This window comes from Notolepis coatsorum (genome assembly GCF_963971535.1).
Source record: "Notolepis coatsorum genome assembly, chromosome: 6".
Taxonomy (NCBI): domain Eukaryota; kingdom Metazoa; phylum Chordata; class Actinopteri; order Aulopiformes; family Paralepididae; genus Notolepis; species Notolepis coatsorum.
The window spans coordinates 185,466,665-185,486,664 of record NC_140170.1 but is presented as its reverse complement, the minus strand read 5'-3'; the positions used below and the strand labels follow the sequence as shown (position 1 = coordinate 185,486,664).

General features: G+C 49.2%; 1 protein-coding gene across 1 annotated transcript in view; it reads left to right on the top strand.

Moving 5' to 3' along the window:
- Positions 1-20,000, top strand: part of LOC311229892 (filamin-B-like) — a gene marked incomplete at its 3' end in the record, with an annotated part of 367,515 nt that overhangs the window by 309,376 nt on the left and 38,139 nt on the right. Inside the window, 9 exon segments of the mRNA XM_084315961.1 lie at positions 1-57; positions 624-752; positions 2,081-2,254; positions 4,601-4,759; positions 6,300-6,503; positions 7,905-8,057; positions 11,257-11,379; positions 18,559-18,750; positions 18,753-18,824. The exon segment at positions 1-57 is cut by the window's left edge and continues 84 nt beyond it. Coding sequence (XP_084172087.1) covers positions 1-57; positions 624-752; positions 2,081-2,254; positions 4,601-4,759; positions 6,300-6,503; positions 7,905-8,057; positions 11,257-11,379; positions 18,559-18,750; positions 18,753-18,824 — 1,263 coding nt within the window.

The window sequence follows — 20,000 nt, the reverse complement described above, 5'->3', positions numbered from 1 at the left end:
CTACTGAGGCTGGTCTGCATGAGATGCACATCAAGTACAACGACACACACATTCCTGGTTGGTACACACACACACACTCCTGGTTGGTACACACACACATTCCTGGTTGGTACACACACACACACATTCCTGGTTGGTACACACACACACACATATTCCTGGTTGGTACACACACACATTCCTGGTTGGTACACACACACACACACACATATTCCTGGTTGGTACACACACACACATTCCTGGTTGGTACACACACACACACATATTCCTGGTTGGTACACACACACACACATATTCCTGGTTGGTACACACACACATTTCTGGTTGGTACACACACACACACACACACACACACACACACACACACACACACACACATTCCTTATTAGTAGATACACACATTCCTGGTTGATACACACACACACACACACACGTATGACTACACTGCTCCTCTGGTGTATCTGTTTTCTTCAGTCTCCTCTGGTTTATCTGTTTTCTTCAGTCTCCTCTGGTTTATCTGTGTTTTCTTCAGTCTCCTCTGGTTTATCTGTGTTTTCTTCAGTCTCCTCTGGTTTATCTGTGTTTTCTTCAGTCTCCTCTGGTTTATCTGTGTTTCTCTTCAGAGTCTCCGCTCCAGTTCTACGTGAACCACGGCAGCTGCCCCAGCGTGACGGCCTCCGGCCCCGGTCTGATCTACGGCGTGGCCAACAAGACGGCCACCTTCACCATCTACACGGTCAACGCAGCAGAAGGTACCGTGCCCACCAGAGCCTTAGGCGCACGAAACCCACCGGGCGCGAGGCGTGAGACGGGCGATCAGAGTTTCACTTTCGCCGTTCGCACCGGCCGAGGAGCGCGGGCGGGAAGCTAATTTAATCGCTTTGGTTGGCTTCAGAGGCGCGCGCCGCCACGCGCATTCTCACAGAAATACACTCAATATCTGCATTATTACCACACGCATAGATGTTGTTCAACCAGCTAATGTGTATTCTAACATTCTAATTAATTATATAATAACTGGTTATACATGCAAAATGGACAATAGAACACTGGAACTGGAAATCTTAAAAAAAGATCTTCAAACAGGGACTGACTTCGCATATATAGACTATAGGCATTTACAGCTGTTCCAATGTAAAGGTGCCTCCTCCTCCTCCGTGCACTTTCACCCGCTCTCTGAAGTGGGACTCGGTGTGGACGGCCGCGCGCGCTGTTCTCGCACGAAACCCCGCGAGTGCTTGTGCCCACGCCCTGGTGGGATTCGTGCCTTAGAGATGGACACCGTTTGTCCAGGCTGTAGATCAGAGAAGTGTTGAGCAGAGACACAGATGGAGGTCATCAAACTACACACCCTCAAGACCCCTCCGCTCTGCATCTTCAAACTACACACCCTCAAGACCCCTCCGCTCTGCATCTTCAAACTACACACCCTCAAGACCCCTCCGCTCTGCATCTTCAAACTACACACCCTCAAGACCCCTCCGCTCTGCATCTTCAAACTACACACCCTCAAGACCCCTCCGCTCTGCATCTTCTGGCCGCCTCAGACCCACTCCTCCTATCCGAGCTCCGGGAGGGTCATCAAGGAGAAGCCGCCTTTTCTCAGTCCTTGTCCCACAATGGTGGAATGAACTACCCACCCCAGTTAGGAGGACAGCCGAAACACGTCCAATCTTTCGCCGTCGACTATATGCACTTCTTCAACCATTATCTGAAATAAAAAATTTAAATGGATGAATAATAAATCTAACCCTAACTAACCTTACTGTCAGCACTTGTCCTAATAAACGAACCTACACTGTAGCACGCAACACTTTGATGAACATTGTTACTCAGCTGACAGGTCATCAGGAAGGGCACAACTCTGTCGTACAGAACTTTTATGTTGCTTTGGATAAAAGCGTTCAGCTAAAGGACTAAATGTAAATGTGTTGAGCAGAGCCATAGATACAGGTGTTGACTATAAATATGTAATGTTTTTTCTGAGGGCTGGACTTGATGTCTCTCTCTCTCTCTCTGTCTCTGTCTCTGTCTCTGTCTGTCTCTCTCTCTCTGTCTCTGTCTCTGTCTCTCTCTCCAGGAGGCCTGGACCTGGCCATCGAGGGCCCGTCTAAAGCGGAGATCAGCTGTGTTGACAACTCGGATGGCACCTGCACGGTCACATACCTGCCCGTCCTGCCCGGAGACTACAACATCCTGGTCCGGTACAACGACCAAGACATCGCCGGCAGCCCCTTCACTGCCAGGATCACCGGTAAGATCACACACCAGAGGTAGGTAGGTAGGTAGTCAGTTAGATGGATACGGTAGGTAGGTAGGTAGATAGGTAGGTAGGTAGGTAGTTAGATAGACGATACAAGAGTCATGATATTGTTATATTGCGATTTATTACCCTTTCAACTGCAAATTATGTCCCCAACGAATAAACGTGTCAACGTCTACAATAAATCATCTGTTTTATGAAATAAGATATTAAATCTGTTCACCACACTCGCTACTTGGAGCCACTGTGTCCCTATAATATCTCCATGTGAAATATCATGATATAGTGACGGACGGACGGACCACATTTATTTTTATGGCCCGAAATCACAACAAGTCGGCTTCACAGGTCGAGAAGAAACATCACAATAGATCCACAACAAAAAAACTCCCATCAAATCCACAATTTTGCAACAACAGCCCCAGACTTTTACCCAGTGGAGATCAGGAACGACTGCCTAAAACCTAGTGATGGGAAGGAAGACATGGGGAGAAACCTCAGAGGGGATTCAGAGGGGATCCCCCACCAGGTGATAATATAGTGTTTCAGAGGGGATCCCCCACCAGGTGATAATATAGTGTTTCAGAGGGGATCCCCCACCAGGTGATAATATAGTGTTTCAGAGGGGATCCCCCACCAGGTGATAATATAGTGTTTCAGAGGGGATCCCCCCCCGTCAGGTGATAATATAGTGTTTCAGAGGGGATCCCCCGCCAGGTGATAATATAGTGTTTCAGAGGGGATCCCCCACCAGGTGATAATAGTGTTTCAGAGGGGATCCCCCACCAGGTGATAATATAGTGTTTCAGAGGGGATCCCCCACCAGGTGATAATAGTGTTTCAGAGGGGATCCCCCCGTCAGGTGATAATATAGTGTTTCAGAGGGGATCCCCCGCCAGGTGATAATATAGTGTTTCAGAGGGGATCCCCCACCAGGTGATAATAGTGTTTCAGAGGGGATCCCCCCCGTCAGGTGATAATATAGTGTTTCAGAGGATGATAGATGGATGGAGAATGGAACAAGTGAATAATTTGTATGTATATGCATATATACAAACTAGTGTTGTCAAAAATATCGAAAAATCGATACATATCGATTCTGAATATTTAAAACGGTTTCAATACTCATTTCCCGAAATATCGATATTTAATTATTCATAAAAAAATAAAAACCTTATTTTTCTTTGTATAAGGAAGTTGCATTGTTCATCTCAATACCTGTAATAGTACACACACACACACACACACACACATGTGCATTCAGTTAAGTTGGGATATGACTGTAATACAAACAGTTCAGTTTGTCAGGTACATGCAACACAGATTACAGTGTTGACATCTGTCTGCTTGAGAAAATACCATGTTCTGCAATAAAAATGATTGAAGTGAGATGAACAGTTATTTCTAAAGATAAACAAAGGGTTTTAAAAGTGTTATATTTATCTTCTCTTATAGTACCAGAGAGAAGCTGAGGAGAATCAACCAGCAACAAAAGCAAAATTTATATACAATTTATTTTTAATTTTTTTTATTACATTTTAAAGGGGAACTATTTTATAAATGGCCTTTTTCAGTGTTTAGCATTGTTTCCTAGCTATGTGGACTTATATTAATATGATCTATGTCTCTAATTCTCATATTGGTGCATTCTTCCAATTCTCCTCTCACAATATTCACCCTCACTGAACTGAGTCATCTGAAAATGTGCTGATTTGTGATGTCAGAGAGACACAGCTGCATGATAATGTTCAGGTGGCGGCGCAGGCCACACAGTGGTTTAGGAGCCCAGGCTCAAAACAGCTTAAGATCTTCAGGTAGAAAAATGCTGTTTTTGAGGACTTCATTAGAAATACAAAACAATTAATTAAAAAAAATAAAAAATTACAGAGGTGTTCCATAAACTCACAGGAATTGTGTAAAAGTGCCCAAATAGTGAAAGAAATAGTAAAATAGTTCCCCTTTAAGATTGAACCTTTTTCCCCGTGGTATCGAAAATGGTATCGAATATCGATACTTTTCAAGGTATCGTATCGAAGTTCGAAATTCCAGTATTGTGACAACACTAATACAAACGCATACATGCATAGTAGCAATAGTATCTAAAGAACATTTGAAAATATTAATAATAATGGAACTAAGAACAAAAGAGAGGATAGGAATACAAGCGCTGGTATGAGATGATGAGGTCACAGGAGAACCACTGATATAGCGTCGGTCGGTCCCCCCCCCCCCCCCCCCCCCAATAGACAGACAGACAGACGGACGGATAAAACAAAAGATTAATAAACTATAGTCTCTTCAAAAGAAGACTGACCGGGTGAATCCCTGTGTTTTCAGAAGACAACAAGCGCCGCTCTCAGGTGAAGCTGGGCTCCGCTGCAGACTTCTCTCTGGACATCAACGAGACGGACCTCAGCCTGCTGACCGCCAGCATCCAGGCGCCCTCTGGACGAGACGAGCCCTGTCTGCTCAAGAGGCAGGCCAACGGCCGCACAGGTGACACACACACACACACACGCACGCACGCACGCACACACACACACACACACGCTAAGGCTGTCCCCGAAGTCTGTTTTTGGGATTCAAACTTCGTCAGGGTTTTTTCGAACAGACGTTCGAACTTTTGTTTTTTAACTCATTCAGCGCCAGTCACGATGATAGTCGGGTTAACTCGCCGTCGCTTGAGCGCCAGACCCGAGTATAGTCAGGGTTTTAATCGTTATTTCTTTTATTAGCGATATCCATTCATTTTTCATCCATCCAGCCTGATGTCATTGGGAATGGGTCTGAGCTCGCAAAAGGGCAAATACCGCCGCCTACGCCTTCCAGCCGGTATTGCACACCATTAGAAATCTTTTCTGGGCCGATCTGAGCCGGGCGGGGTTTAAATACTCCGGCAGGACGAGCGCTTACGACGATACATCTACGAGTCTGTAATAATATTATTTTTATTTAATAAATTTTTATTTTATGTTTTTATATTCCGTATTTATTATTATTTTTATTTATTCATTTTTAATGACGCGTTACCTTTAACAGCCTCACTACACTACAGGGACATGCTTGGTTCTGTATGAGCCCCTGAGAATGGGCTTCGTACAGTAAAATAAAGTAAGTAAAAGAGGAATAAAGTCCCAACACACTATACAAATATACAGACTAAGGTACAACCTAATGTACAATGAAGTAAAAATGCAGGCAATGAGGTACAAAAATGCAGTAAAGTAGGTCTGGATGTAGTGTTGTTTTATTATTATTTGTATTGTATGTCCTTTGGTCAGAACACCGGGGACCAGGCTGGAAATAAGTGTTGTCACGTTTGCATGTCATCCCTTGGAGTTGTTGTTGTGTCTTTGGATCCATAAATAAAATCAATTAGGGATGTCCCGATCCGATCATGTGATTTTCCGAAGATCGGGATCGGCAAAAAAAATAACTGCCTTTTTTTTACTTTTTTTTTTAATTCAACAAACATGACCATGTTCACGTCTTAAACTCATACTGGTTTTAAATTGCATATCATCATTAATTTATTTATTGTCACACAGAGCAGAATAATTTTGCCAAAACAAACCAATAGTATCCAGCTGCAGAACGGCAGACCAGCCACACTCTCAGACCCAAATAATATATATATATTTTTTTTTAATCCCAATTTCTCACATTACATTCACCCTGAATGTTGACGTTATCCAGGTGAAAAGTTAACTTCATAAATCATTTGATGTATAATTGAATCAAAGGAAATGCGTTTGGGTCTGAGAGTGTGGCTGCTCTGCCGTTCTGCAGCTGGAAACTATTGGTTTGTTTTGGCAAAATTCTTCTGCTCTGTGTGACAATAAATAAATTAATGATGATATGCAATTTAAAACCAAAACTAAGGCCTCAGTATGAGTTTAAGACGTGAACATGGTCATGTTTGTTGAATAAAGAAATAAGTAAAAATTAAAAATGTTTACATGAGTGCAGATGGACGTGTTGATGTTACACAGTCAGTGACCCCCCCCCCCCTGCCCCCCCCCCCCCCCCCCCCCAGCTATCTCCTTCCTCCCCCGGGAGGCCGGTCAGCACCTGGTCAGCATCATGAAGGAGGGCCGCCACGTGGTCAACAGCCCGCTGACCATCACGGTGGTCCAGTCGGAGATCGGAGAGGCCAGCAGGGTGAGGGCCCACGGGGCAGGCCTGGCACAGGGCACCACCACCTGCACCGCCCACTTCGTGGTGGACACCCGGGAGGCGGGTCAGTACCACACACACACACACACACACACACACACACACACAGACACACACACACACACATACACACACACACACACAGGGAGGCGGGTCAGTACCACACACACACACACACACACACACACACACACACAGGGAGGCGGGTCAGTACCACACACACACACACACACACACACACACACACACACAGGGAGGCAGGTTAGTACCACACACACACACACACACACACACACACACACACACACACACACACACACACACACACACACACACACACACACACACACACACACACACACACACACACACACACACAGGGAGGCAGGTTAGTACCACACACACACACAGGGAGGCAGGTTAGTACCACACACACACACACACACACACACACACACACACACACACACACACCCGGGAGGCGGGTCAGTACCACACACACACACACACACAGGGAGGCAGGTTAGTACCACACACACACACACACACACACACACACACACACACCACACACACCACACACCACACACCACACACCACACACACACACACACACACACCACACACACACACCACACACACACACACACACAGACACACAGGGAGGCGGGTCAGTACCACACACACACACACACACACACACACACACACACACACACACACACACACACACACAGACACACAGGGAGGCGGGTCAGTACCACACACACACACACACACACCACACACCACACACCACACACCACACACCACACACCACACACACACACACACAGACACACAGGGAGGCGGGTCAGTACCACACACACACACCACACACACACACACACGCACACACACACAGGGAGGCAGGTTAGTACAACACACACACACACACACACACACCACACACACACACACACGCACACACACACAGGGAGGCAGGTTAGTACAACACACACACACACACACACACACCACACACACACACACACGCACACACACACAGGGAGGCAGGTTAGTACAACACACACACACACACACACACACACACACACACAGGGAGGCAGGTTAGTACAACACACACACACACACACACACACACACACACACACACACACACAGGGAGGCAGGTTAGTACAACACACACACACACACACACACACACACACACAGGGAGGCAGGTTAGTACAACACACACACACACACACACACACACACACACACACAGGGAGGCAGGTTAGTACAACACACACACACACACACACACACACACACACACACACACACACACACACACACACACACAGGGAGGCAGGTTAGTACAACACAAAGTTCCACCCCAGCATCATTGTGATGTAAGATGGTAGATGCATAGATACATATAGATAGATAGATAGTAACCTGCTAAATGTCTCCCTCCCAGGTTACGGGGGCCTGGCTCTGGCCATCGAGGGTCCCAGCAAGGTGGACATTCAGACGGACGATCTGGAGGACGGGACGTGTGGCATCTCCTACTGTCCAACTGAACCAGGAAGTTACTTCGTCTCCATACGATTCGCTGAGGAGCACGTCCCAGGTACCACCTAGCCACACCCACATCCCAGGTACCACCTAGCCACACCCACATCCCAGGTACCACCTAGCCACACCCACATCCCAGGTACCACCTAGCCACACCCACATCCCAGGTACCACCTAGCCACACCCACATCCCAGGTACCACCTAGCCACACCCACATCCCAGGTGTCACCTATAGCCACACCCACATCCCAGGTACCACCTAGCCACACCCACATCCCAGGTACCACCTAGACACACCCACGTCCCAGGTACCACCTAGCCACACCCACATCCCAGGTACCACCTAGCCACACCCACATCCCAGGTACCACCTGGACACACCCACATCCCAGGTACCACCTAGCCACACCCACATGCCAGGTACCACCTAGCCACACCCACATCCCAGGTACCACCTAGACACACCCACATCCCAGGTACCACCTAGCCACACCCACATCCCAGGTATCACCTAGCCACACCCACATCCCAGGTACCACCTAGCCACACCCACATCCCAGGTGTCACCTAGCCACACCCACATCCCAGGTACCACCTGGACACACCCACATCCCAGGTACCACCTAGCCACACCCACATCCCAGGTGTCACCTAGCCACACCCACATCCCAGGTACCACCTAGCCACACCCACATCCCAGGTACCACCTAGCCACACCCACATCCCAGGTGTCACCTAGCCACACCCACATCCCAGGTACCACCTAGCCACACCCACATCCCAGGTGTCACCTAGCCACACCCACATCCCAGATACCACCTAGCCACGCCCACATGCCAGGTACCACCTAGCCACACCCACATGCCAGGTACCACCTAGCCACACCCACATCCCAGGTACCACCTAGCCACACCCACATCCCAGGTACCACCTAGCCACACCCACATCCCAGATACCACCTAGTCACACCCACATCCCAGGTACCACCTAGCCACACCCACATCCCAGGTATCACCTAGCCACACCCACATCCCAGGTACCACCTAGCCACACCCACATCCCAGGTACCACCTAGCCACACCCACATCCCAGGTACCACCTAGACACACCCACATCCCAGGTACCACCTAGCCACACCCACATCCCAGGTACCACCTATAGCCACACCCACATCCCAGGTACCACCTAGCCACACCCACATCCCAGGTACCACCTAGCCACACCCACATCCCAGGTACCACCTAGCCACACCCACATCCCAGGTACCACCTAGCCACACCCACATCCCAGGTACCACCTAGCCACACCCACATCCCAGGTACCACCTGGACACACCCACATCCCAGGTACCACCTGGACACACCCACATCCCAGGTACCACCTAGCCACACCCACATCCCAGGTACCACCTAGCCACACCCACATCCCAGGTGTCACCTAGCCACACCCACATCCCAGGTACCACCTAGCCACACCCACATCCCAGGTACCACCTAGCCACACCCACATTTCAGGTATCACCTAGCCACACCCACATCCCAGGTACCACCTGGACACACCCACATCCCAGGTACCACCTAGCCACACCCACATCCCAGGTACCACCTAGCCACACCCACATCCCAGGTACCACCTAGCCACACCCACATCCCAGGTATCACCTAGCCACACCCACATCCCAGGTACCACCTAGCCACACCCACATCCCAGGTACCACCTAGCCACACCCAAAAAACAGCAGGTACAGAGAGAAATAAAGAAAATGTAATTTAAGAATATAGGCATACGATTGTGTGTGTGTATATGTAATCACTTAAAATGTCTACATTTAAATAAAATTATGAAAACAGACGGTAGAGAACAGCTGACCAACAGGACACGAACAGTTAAAATGGCATGAAGGTGTGATTGAGAGTAAAGGGCAACATTTTTTATCAGTCACATTTCTGGGGATAATTTGGGACGGTTCTTCAGTTAGGGATGGTTCTAGGACAGTTCTCCAGTTGGTTCTATGATGTTCTTCAGTTGGGGATGGTTCTAGGACAGTTCTTCAGTTGGTTCTAGGACAGTTCTTCAGTTGGTTCTAGGACAGTTCTTCAGTTGGGGATGGTTCTGGGACAGTTCTCCAGTTGGTTCTAGGACAGTTCTTCAGTTGGGGATGGTTCTAGGACAGTTCTTCAGTTGGTTCTAGGACAGTTCTTCAGTTGGGGATGGTTCTAGGACAGTTTCTTCAGTTGGTTCTAGGACAGTTCTCCAGTTGGTTCTAGGATGTTCTTCAGTTGGGGATGGTTCTGGGACAGTTCTCCAGTTGGTTCTAGGACAGTTCTTCAGTTGGGGATGGTTCTAGGACAGTTCTTCAGTTGGTTCTAGGACAGTTATCCAGTTGGGGATGGTTCTGGGATGGTTCTTATTCAGTTGGTTCTAGGACAGTTATCCAGTTGGGGATGGTTCTGGGACAGTTCTCCAGTTGGTTCTAGGACAGTTTCTCCAGTTGGGGATGGTTCTAGGACAGTTCTCCAGTTGGTTCTAGGACAGTTCTCCAGTTGGTTCTAGGACAGTTCTTCAGTTGGGGATGGTTCTAGGACAGTTATCCAGTTGGGGATGGTTCTGGGACAGTTCTCCAGTTGGTTCTAGGACAGTTCTCCAGTTGGTTCTAGGACAGTTCTCCAGTTGGTTCTAGGACAGTTCTTCAGTTGGTTCTAGGACAGTTCTTCAGTTGGGGATGGTTCTAGGACAGTTATCCAGTTGGGGATGGTTCTGGGACAGTTCTCCAGTTGGTTCTAGGACAGTTCTCCAGTTGGTTCTAGGACAGTTCTCCAGTTGGTTCTAGGACAGTTCTTCAGTTGGGGATGGTTCTAGGACAGTTCTCCAGTTGGGGATGGTTCTGGGATGGTTCTTATTCAGTTGGTTCTAGGACGGTTGTTCTCCAGTTGGGGATGGTTCTGGGACAGTTCTCCAGTTGGGGATGGTTCTGGGACAGTTCTCCAGTTGGGGATGGTTCTGGGACAGTTCTCCAGTTGGGGATGGTTCTGGGACAGTTCTCCAGTTGGGGATGGTTCTGGGATGGTTCTTATGCAGTTGGTTCTAGGACAGTTTATTCAGTTGGGGATGGTTCTGGGACAGTTCTCCAGTTGGGGATGGTTCTAGGACCGTTGTTCTCCAGTCGGTTCATGAGAGGATTTAACCCCTCGATCAGCAGGACGACGCCTGGGTGAATGTACTAATTGAAAGGTGTTTGTATCCGTGGCAACAGGAAGTCCCTTCACGGTGCATGTGACGGGCGAGGGGCGCATCCGAGAGAGCATCTCCAAGAGGCAGAGGGCAGCGAGCGTCACCAGCGTGGGCAGTGTCTGTGACCTCAGCATCAAGATACCAGGTGAGACGCACAGACTGACTCGAGTTCAAGTTTCATTTGTCACATATAAAGAGGAATATAAAAGTCACTTTAAGGAAAGAACAGATGTGGTTCTTGTATAGTATAGTTTAGATATAGTAAGTATAGCATAATTACTGTGTAAACATTATAGTATAGTTTAGATATAGTAAGTATAGCATAATGACTGTGTAAACATTTTATATTGTATAGTGTTCTTGTATAGTTTAGATATAGTAAGTATAGCATAATGACGGAGTTAAAATTGTATATTGTATAGTAGTGTACACAGGAACCAGTGCCTTCTCAGGAATTTAGCATGTCTATTTTTATCATGCACATCTTATGTCTTCTTATTACCTGTTTTCTATGTCTATCTTATTATTGTATTATTGCACAATCGATGTGGGAATGACCACCCGTATTTCACTGTATGCCCTGGTATGTATGTGACAAATAAACCCTTGAATCTTGAATATAAAGTACATTACAGTGAAATGCTTGTTTTGAGATTGTGCTTCATACACGGGGCTCTACTACGCTAACCTTTTTCCCAAGGAGCACAGGTGCTCCTAAATGAAAAAATTTAGGAGCACACAGAGAAATTTAGGAGCACACAAAAATATAGGTCTAACAAAAAAGGCAGTGCCATTGAACTACTGCTACAAAAGTAACAGTCACTTGTGTCATGTATGTTGTGTATGTCATAAATGTCACTATGAATTGAAAATGGGGGACCCTGATGTAAACAGGACGAACGTCTTTCTCTGGTCTGCATCCCCTTAACAATTGTGTGTATTGAACCCATTCTGCAATCTGTTAAATAAAGTTTTCATTCATTCCCTTAATTTTAGCTTTTGCCCCTTTTATGCATACAATGCCTATGTTTTGGCTAGCGTTGCTCTTCTAGAAAAATAATCCTTTCAGGGTTGCCTATTGAAATACTGTACACCTCCAGTACAGAAACATTGTTTATGAGTTTGCGTGTCAGGTAGACCATTGATTGACAGTCGATTCTGCCAATTACGTCACACCGCTTGCACCCACCTATGCTGTTGATAACGCTAGCCAAGTTAGCATACACACACGCACAGTGGGCCAGTGACTTTGGTGTAGGGGTGTAACAATGCATCGCAATGCATCGATCCTAAGGGGAAAATTCAACTGCATCGATTTGAAAATGTTAGAATCGATTATAATCGCAATGTGATTGTCTGGGGAGGGTGTAGATACTACCACATGCTGCCCTGTCAGTCTGGGGAGGGTGTAGACTAATACATGCTGCCCTACTGTCAGTCTGGGGAGGGTGTAGACTACCACATGCTGCCCTACTGTCAGTCTGGGGAGGGTGTAGACTACCACATGCTGCCCTACTGTCAGTCTGGGGAGGGTGTAGACTACCACATGCTGCCCTACTGTCAGTCTGGGGAGGGTGTAGACTACCACATGCTGCCCTACTGTCAGTCTGGGGAGGGTGTAGACTACCACATGCTGCCCTCCTGTCAGTCTGGGGAGGGTGTAGACTACCACATGCTGCCCTACTGTCGGTCTGGTGGAGGGTGTAGACTACCACATGCTGCCCTACTGTCGGTCTGGGGAGGGTGTAGACTACCACATGCTGCCCTACTGTCAGTCTGGGGAGGGTGTAGACTATCACATGCTGCCCTACTGTCAGTCTGGGGAGGGTGTAGACTACCACATGCTGCCCCACTGTCGGTCTGGGGAGGGTGTAGACTACCACATGCTGCCCTACTGTTGGCCTGGGGAGGGTGTAGACTACCGCATGCCTCCTCCGATACATGTGGAGTCGCCACATGGAGAGGAGGTTCACTGGGAGGGCGTAACGTGTAACTGGGAGGTTCACGCTATTTCCCCCAGATCCCCTCCCTGCTGAACAGGCGCCCCGACCGACCAGTAGGAGTCGCTGTTGTTTTAGCGACCAGGACCCGTATCCCCACCGGCTTCCCACCCGCGAACACTGACAACTGTGTTCCTACGTGACGACTAGGGCTGATAGAACCTGCTCCATTAGGGGGCGGTCTCTCTAACCACCAGACCAGCCAGCTGTTCCTTCTCATACTGTAAACCTGACGTCTCTAGTCCTTCCTACTGTACTACTGTTGCTGTTTCTCTCTCTATGATTCCATACTGTGATCTCAATCTGCCATCACTATGATTCCATACTGTGATCTCAATCTGCCATCACTATGATTCCATACTGTGATCTCAATCTGCCATCACTATGATTCCATACTTCACTTGTTTTCTTTCTTTCCTGCCTTTCTTTTCCTAATCTTTCTTTTTTTCTTCTTTTTTTCTTTCTTTCTTTCTCTCTACCTTTGTCTTCTCTCCTCCTCTTCCTCTTCTCCTCCTCCTCTTCTCCTTCTCTCCTCCTCTCCTCCTCCTCTTCTCCTTCTCTCCTCCTTCTCTCCTCCTCTTCTCCTCCTTCTCCTTCTCTCCTCCTCTCCTTCTCTCCTCTTCTCCTTCTCTCCTCCTCTTCTCCTCCTCCTCTTCTCCTCTTCTCCTCCTCCTCTTCTCCTCCTCCTCTTCTCCTTCTCTCCTCTTCTCCTCCTCTTCTCTTCTTCCTCTTCTCCTCCTCTTCTCCTTCTCTCCTCCTCCTCTTCTCCTCCCCTTCTCCTTCTCTCCTCCTCTCCTCCTCCTCTTCTCCTCTTCTCCTCCTCTCCTCCTCTCTTCTTCTCCTTCTCTCCTCCTCTCCTCCTCTTCTCCTCCTCTTCTCCTCCTCCTCTTCTCCTCCTCCTCTTCTCCTTCTCCTCCTCTTCTCCTCCTCTTCTCCTCCTCTCCTCCTCCTCTTCTCCTCTCCTCCTCCTCTCCTCCTCTTCTTCTCCTCCTTTTCTCCTCTTCTTCTCCTCCTCTTCTCCTCCTCCTCTTCTCCTTCTCTCCTCCTCTTCTCCTCCTTCTTCTCCTCCTTCTTCTCCTCCTCTTCTCCTCCTCTTCTCCTTCTCTCCTCTTCTCCTCCTCTCCTTCTCTCCTCCTCCTCTCCTCCTCTTTCTCTCCTCCAGTGAGCTGGTTTCTCCTGGTCCTGTCCCGTCAGCTCCTCTCTCAGTCCTCCCATCGTTCCCACTGTTCGTTGTGGTGGACGGGGGCCAGCAGACCTCCTCCTCTGCCCCAGGAGCGCTGCCTCTCCCCTGGCCACTTCCGGCAGGTGTCCGGCCTCTCCGGGCTGGTGCTGGCGCAGGCGGGCAGGAGGGTCACCAGAGGCCTTGTGATCAGTACCAACGCCCGGGTCATGTGTGTCGGCGCCTATGCCAGGGAGGAGGGTGCGTTGAAGCTGCCTGAGGTTGGCACACAACGCTCTGCGCTTCGTCTGGTCTCTCCTGCATGCGGCGTCATGGTCTCTGCTCTTCGTCTGGTCTCTCTCTGGCTGCAGTGTCATGGTCTCTGCTCTTCGTCTGGTCTCTCTGGCTGCGGCGTCATGGTCTCTGCTCTTCGTCTGGTCTCTCTGGCTGCAGTGTCATGGTCTCTGCTCTTCGTCTGGTCTCTCTGGCTGCAGTGTCATGGTCTCTGCTCTTCGTCTGGTCTCTCCTGCATGCTGTGTCATGGTCTCTGCTCTTCGTCTGGTCTCTCCTGGCTGCAGCGTCATGGTCTCTGTGCCTCGTCTGGTCTCTCTGGCTGCAGTGTCATGGTCTCTGCTCTTCGTCTGGTCTCTCTGGCTGCAGTGTCATGGTCTCTGCGCTTCGTCTGGTCTCTCTGGCTGCAGCGTCATGGTCTCTGCTCTTCGTCTGGTCTCTCTGGCTGCAGTGTCATGGTCTCTGCGCTTCGTCTGGTCTCTCTGGCTGCAGCGTCATGGTCTCTGCTCTTCGTCTGGTCTCTCTGGCTGCAGCGTCATGGTCTCTGCTCTTCGTCTGGTCTCTCCTGGCTGCAGTGTCATGGTCTCTGCTCTTCGTCTGGTCTCTCCTGGCTGCATGCGGTGTCATGGTCTCTGCTCTTCGTCTGGTCTCTCTGGCTGCAGCGTCATGGTCTCTGCTCTTCGTCTGGTCTCTCTGGCTGCAGTGTCATGGTCTCTGCTCTTCGTCTGGTCTCTCTCTGGCTGCAGCGTCATGGTCTCTGTGCCTCGTCTGGTCTCTCTGGCTGCAGTGTCATGGTCTCTGCTCTTCGTCTGGTCTCTCTGGCTGCAGCGTCATGGTCTCTGCTCTTCGTCTGGTCTCTCTGGCTGCAGCGTCATGGTCTCTGCTCTTCGTCTGGTCTCTCCTGGCTGCAGTGTCATGGTCTCTGCTCTTCGTCTGGTCTCTCCTGGCTGCATGCGGTGTCATGGTCTCTGCTCTTCGTCTGGTCTCTCTGGCTGCAGCGTCATGGTCTCTGCTCTTCGTCTGGTCTCTCTGGCTGCAGCGTCATGGTCTCTGTGCCTCGTCTGGTCTCTCTGGCTGCAGTGTCATGGTCTCTGTGCCTCGTCTGGTCTCTCTGGCTGCAGTGTCATGGTCTCTGCTCTTCGTCTGGTCTCTCTGGCTGCAGTGTCATGGTCTCTGCTCTTCGTCTGGTCTCTCCTGGCTGCAGCGTCATGGTCTCTGCTCTTCGTCTGGTCTCTCTGGCTGCAGCGTCATGGTCTCTGCGCTTCGTCTGGTCTCTCTGGCTGCAGCGTCATGGTCTCTGCTCTTCGTCTGGTCTCTCCTGGCTGCAGCGTCATGGTCTCTGCTCTTCGTCTGGTCTCTCTGGCTGCAGCGTCATGGTCTCTGCTCTTCGTCTGGTCTCTCCTGGCTGCAGTGTCATGGTCTCTGTGCTTCGTCTGGTCTCTCTGGCTGCAGTGTCATGGTCTCTGTGCTTCGTCTGGTCTCTCTGGCTGCAGTGTCATGGTCTCTGTGCTTCGTCTGGTCTCTCTGGCTGCAGTGTCATGGTCTCTGCTCTTCGTCTGGTCTCTCCTGGCTGCATGCAGTGTCATGGTCTCTGCTCTTCGTCTGGTCTCTCTGGCTGCAGTGTCATGGTCTCTGCTCTTCGTCTGGTCTCTCCTGGCTGCATGCAGTGTCATGGTCTCTGTGCCTCGTCTGGTCTCTCTGGCTGCGGTGTCATGGTCTCTGTGCTTCCTCTGGTCTCTCTGGCTGCAGCGTCATGGTCTCTGCGCTTCGTCTGGTCTCTCTCTGGCTGCAGCGTCATGGTCTCAGGGGTCCTGTACTGGTCTCTCTGGCTGCAGCGTCATGGTCTCTGCGCTTCGTCTGGTCTCTCTGGCTGCAGCGTCATGGTCTCTGCTCTTCGTCTGGTCTCTCTCTGGCTGCAGCGTCATGGTCTCTGCTCTTCGTCTGGTCTCTCTGGCTGCGGTGTCATGGTCTCTGTGCTTCGTCTGGTCTCTCTGGCTGCAGTGTCATGGTCTCTGCGCTTCGTCTGGTCTCTCTGGCTGCAGTGTCATGGTCTCTGCTCTTCGTCTGGTCTCTCTGGCTGCAGCGTCATGGTCTCTGCGCTTCGTCTGGTCTCTCTGGCTGCAGCGTCATGGTCTCTGCTCTTCTGTCTGGTCTCTCCTGGCTGCAGCGTCATGGTCTCTGCTCTTCGTCTGGTCTCTCTGGCTGCAGCGTCATGGTCTCTGCGCTTCGTCTGGTCTCTCTGGCTGCAGCGTCATGGTCTCTGCTCTTCGTCTGGTCTCTCCTGGCTGCAGTGTCATGGTCTCTGCGCTTCGTCTGGTCTCTCTGGCTGCAGCGTCATGGTCTCTGCTCTTCGTCTGGTCTCTCTGGCTGCGGTGTCATGGTCTCTGTGCTTCGTCTGGTCTCTCTGGCTGCAGTGTCATGGTCTCTCTCGGGGGTCCTGTACTGGTCTCTCTCGGGGGTTCTGTACAGGTCTGGACTCCGGGGGCGGAAGTTACGTGTGAAATGATGTTGATCATTTCCAGATTTTCAAAAGTATGGAAAAACAGATTTTTTTTTAAATGTGCCATATTGTGATTTAGCTTGAGAGTTTGAGCTCAAATATGATCAGTAATGGTGTCAACCTGCAGTCGGCTGTGTATAATATGGACGGTGGATATACCAGAGTAAATCAAGTCGCTGGGGTGGATAATGTGTACTGTACACGTACCGTCCCAGATCATAAATACAGGTGATGGGATGGCGGATCAATGACGCATTATAACTCTCTTTCCGAGATATGTTGTGAATATGTGAATATTTACTTCTCAGATTTGATCCATCCATGTCCGCTGTGGCTGCTGCTTCATAGCATGTTATGCTTTTATATAATAATTTATATAATTATGAGTATTGTCAGCTATGAATGAATAAATGAATCAGTATAAAGACAAAAACATATCTGTTCATTTGACATATACAAAAGATAATAAAAAATACATTTATATAAATAACACATATGCCTATAAATATGTAATATATATACACTAAATATTTACCATATGATATACATAATTTCTTAATACTTTTATTTACATCTTACACATACTATTTACATCTTACACATACTATTTACATCTTACACATACTATTTACATCTTACACATACTATTTACATCTTACACATACTATTTACATCTTACACATCTTACACATACTATTTACATCTTACACATACTATTTACATCTTACACATACTATTTACATCTTACACATACTATTTACATCTTACACATGCTCCCAATCAACACACTTCCTCTTCCAGAGACCTATTTAAGAAAGATTTTTGTACATCTTTTTAAACAGATTTATGTTTGTACTCTGTTTTATCTCTGACTCCAGACTGTTCCACAAGTTCACCCCACAGATTGACATGCACATACTTTTCATTTTGGTTCGGACACTGAGTTTCTTTTTAAGTTTAGCTCTCCTCTGATTATAGCCACCTTCTCTTTCCCTGAAATTATTTTTTTGCAACAGGTTATTTCTGCTAAAGTTGATCTTTTTAAAGTCTAAGTATTGGGGCCGTTGGCTAGAGTTGGTATTCTAACCTATGTCTCCTTCCCTCCCTCCCTCCCCCCCCCCTCTCTCCCTCTCCCTCTCCCTCTCTCTCTCTCTCTCTCTCTCCCTCTCCCTCTCTCCATATCCCCTTCCCTCTCTCTCCTTATCCCCTTCCCTCTCTCCATATCCTTTTCTATCCCTCTGTCCCTCTGTCTCTCTGTTTCTCTCTCTCTCTGTTTCTCTCTCTCTCTCTCTCTCTCACTCTCTCTCCCTCTCTCCATATCCCCTTCTATCTCTCTCTCTCTCTCTCCCCCCCCCCCCCCCCCCCCCCCCCCAGAGGTCGACCTCCAGGAAGTGACGGCTGAGGTCTCCTCCCCCTCTGGGGTCAGCCAGGAGGCCGAGCTGGTCGCCGTGGGCAACGGGACCTACTGCGTGCGCTTCGTGCCCACGGAGATGGGCGTGCACCACGTGGCGGTGAAGTACAGGGGCGTGCACGTGCCGGGGAGCCCCTTCCAGTTCACTGTGGGGCCCTGGGGCAAGGAGGGGCCAGCCAGGTCCGAGCAGGGGGCCCCGGACTAGAGAGGGCCCAGACTGGAGAGCCAGGTGTGGATAACCAGAGACACACAGAGAGACACACAGAGAGACATAGAGACACACAGAGAGACATAGAGACACAGAGAGACGCACAGAGAGACACACAGAGACACAGAGACACACAGAGACACACAGACACACAGAGAGACAGAGACACACAGAGACACACAGAGACACACAGAGAGACACACAGAGAGACACACAGAGACACACAGAGAGACACACAGACACACAGAGACACACAGAGAGACAGAGACACACAGAGACACACAGAGAGACACACAGAGACACACAGAGAGACAGAGACACACAGAGACACAGAGACACACAGAGACACACAGAGACACACAGAGACACACAGAGACACACAGAGAGACACACGGAGACACACAGAGAGACACACAGACACACGGAGACACAGAGAGACACACAGAGACACACAGAGAGACACAGAGACACACAGAGAGACACACAGAGACACACAGAGACACACACACAGAGACACACAGAGAGACACACAGAGACACAGAGAGACACACAGAGACACAGGGAGACACACAGAGACACAGAGAGACACACAGAGAGACAGAGACACAGAGAGACACACAGAGACACACGGAGACACAGAGACACACAGAGAGACACAGAGACACACAGAGACACAGAGAGACACAGAGACACAGAGAGACACAGAGACACAGAGAGAGACACACAGAGACACACAGAGAGACACAGAGACACACGAGAGAGACACAGAGACACAGAGAGAGACACACAGAGACACACAGAGAGACAACACAGAGACACACAGAGACACACAGAGAACACAAGAGACACACAGAGACACAGAGAGACACAGAGACACAGAGACACACAGAGAAACGACACACAGAGACACACAGAGACACACAGAGACACACAGAGAAGACACACACAGAGACACACAGAGACACACAGAGACACGAGACACAGAGACACACAAGACACAGAGACACACAGAGACACACAGAGACACACACAGAGACACACAGAGACAGAGACACACAGAGACACACAGAGACACACACAGAGACACACAGAGACAGAGACACACAGAGACAGAGACACACAGAGACACACACAGAGACACACAGAGAGACACAGAGCGACAGAGACAGAATTAATACAATTGTTGAATCGTTATAC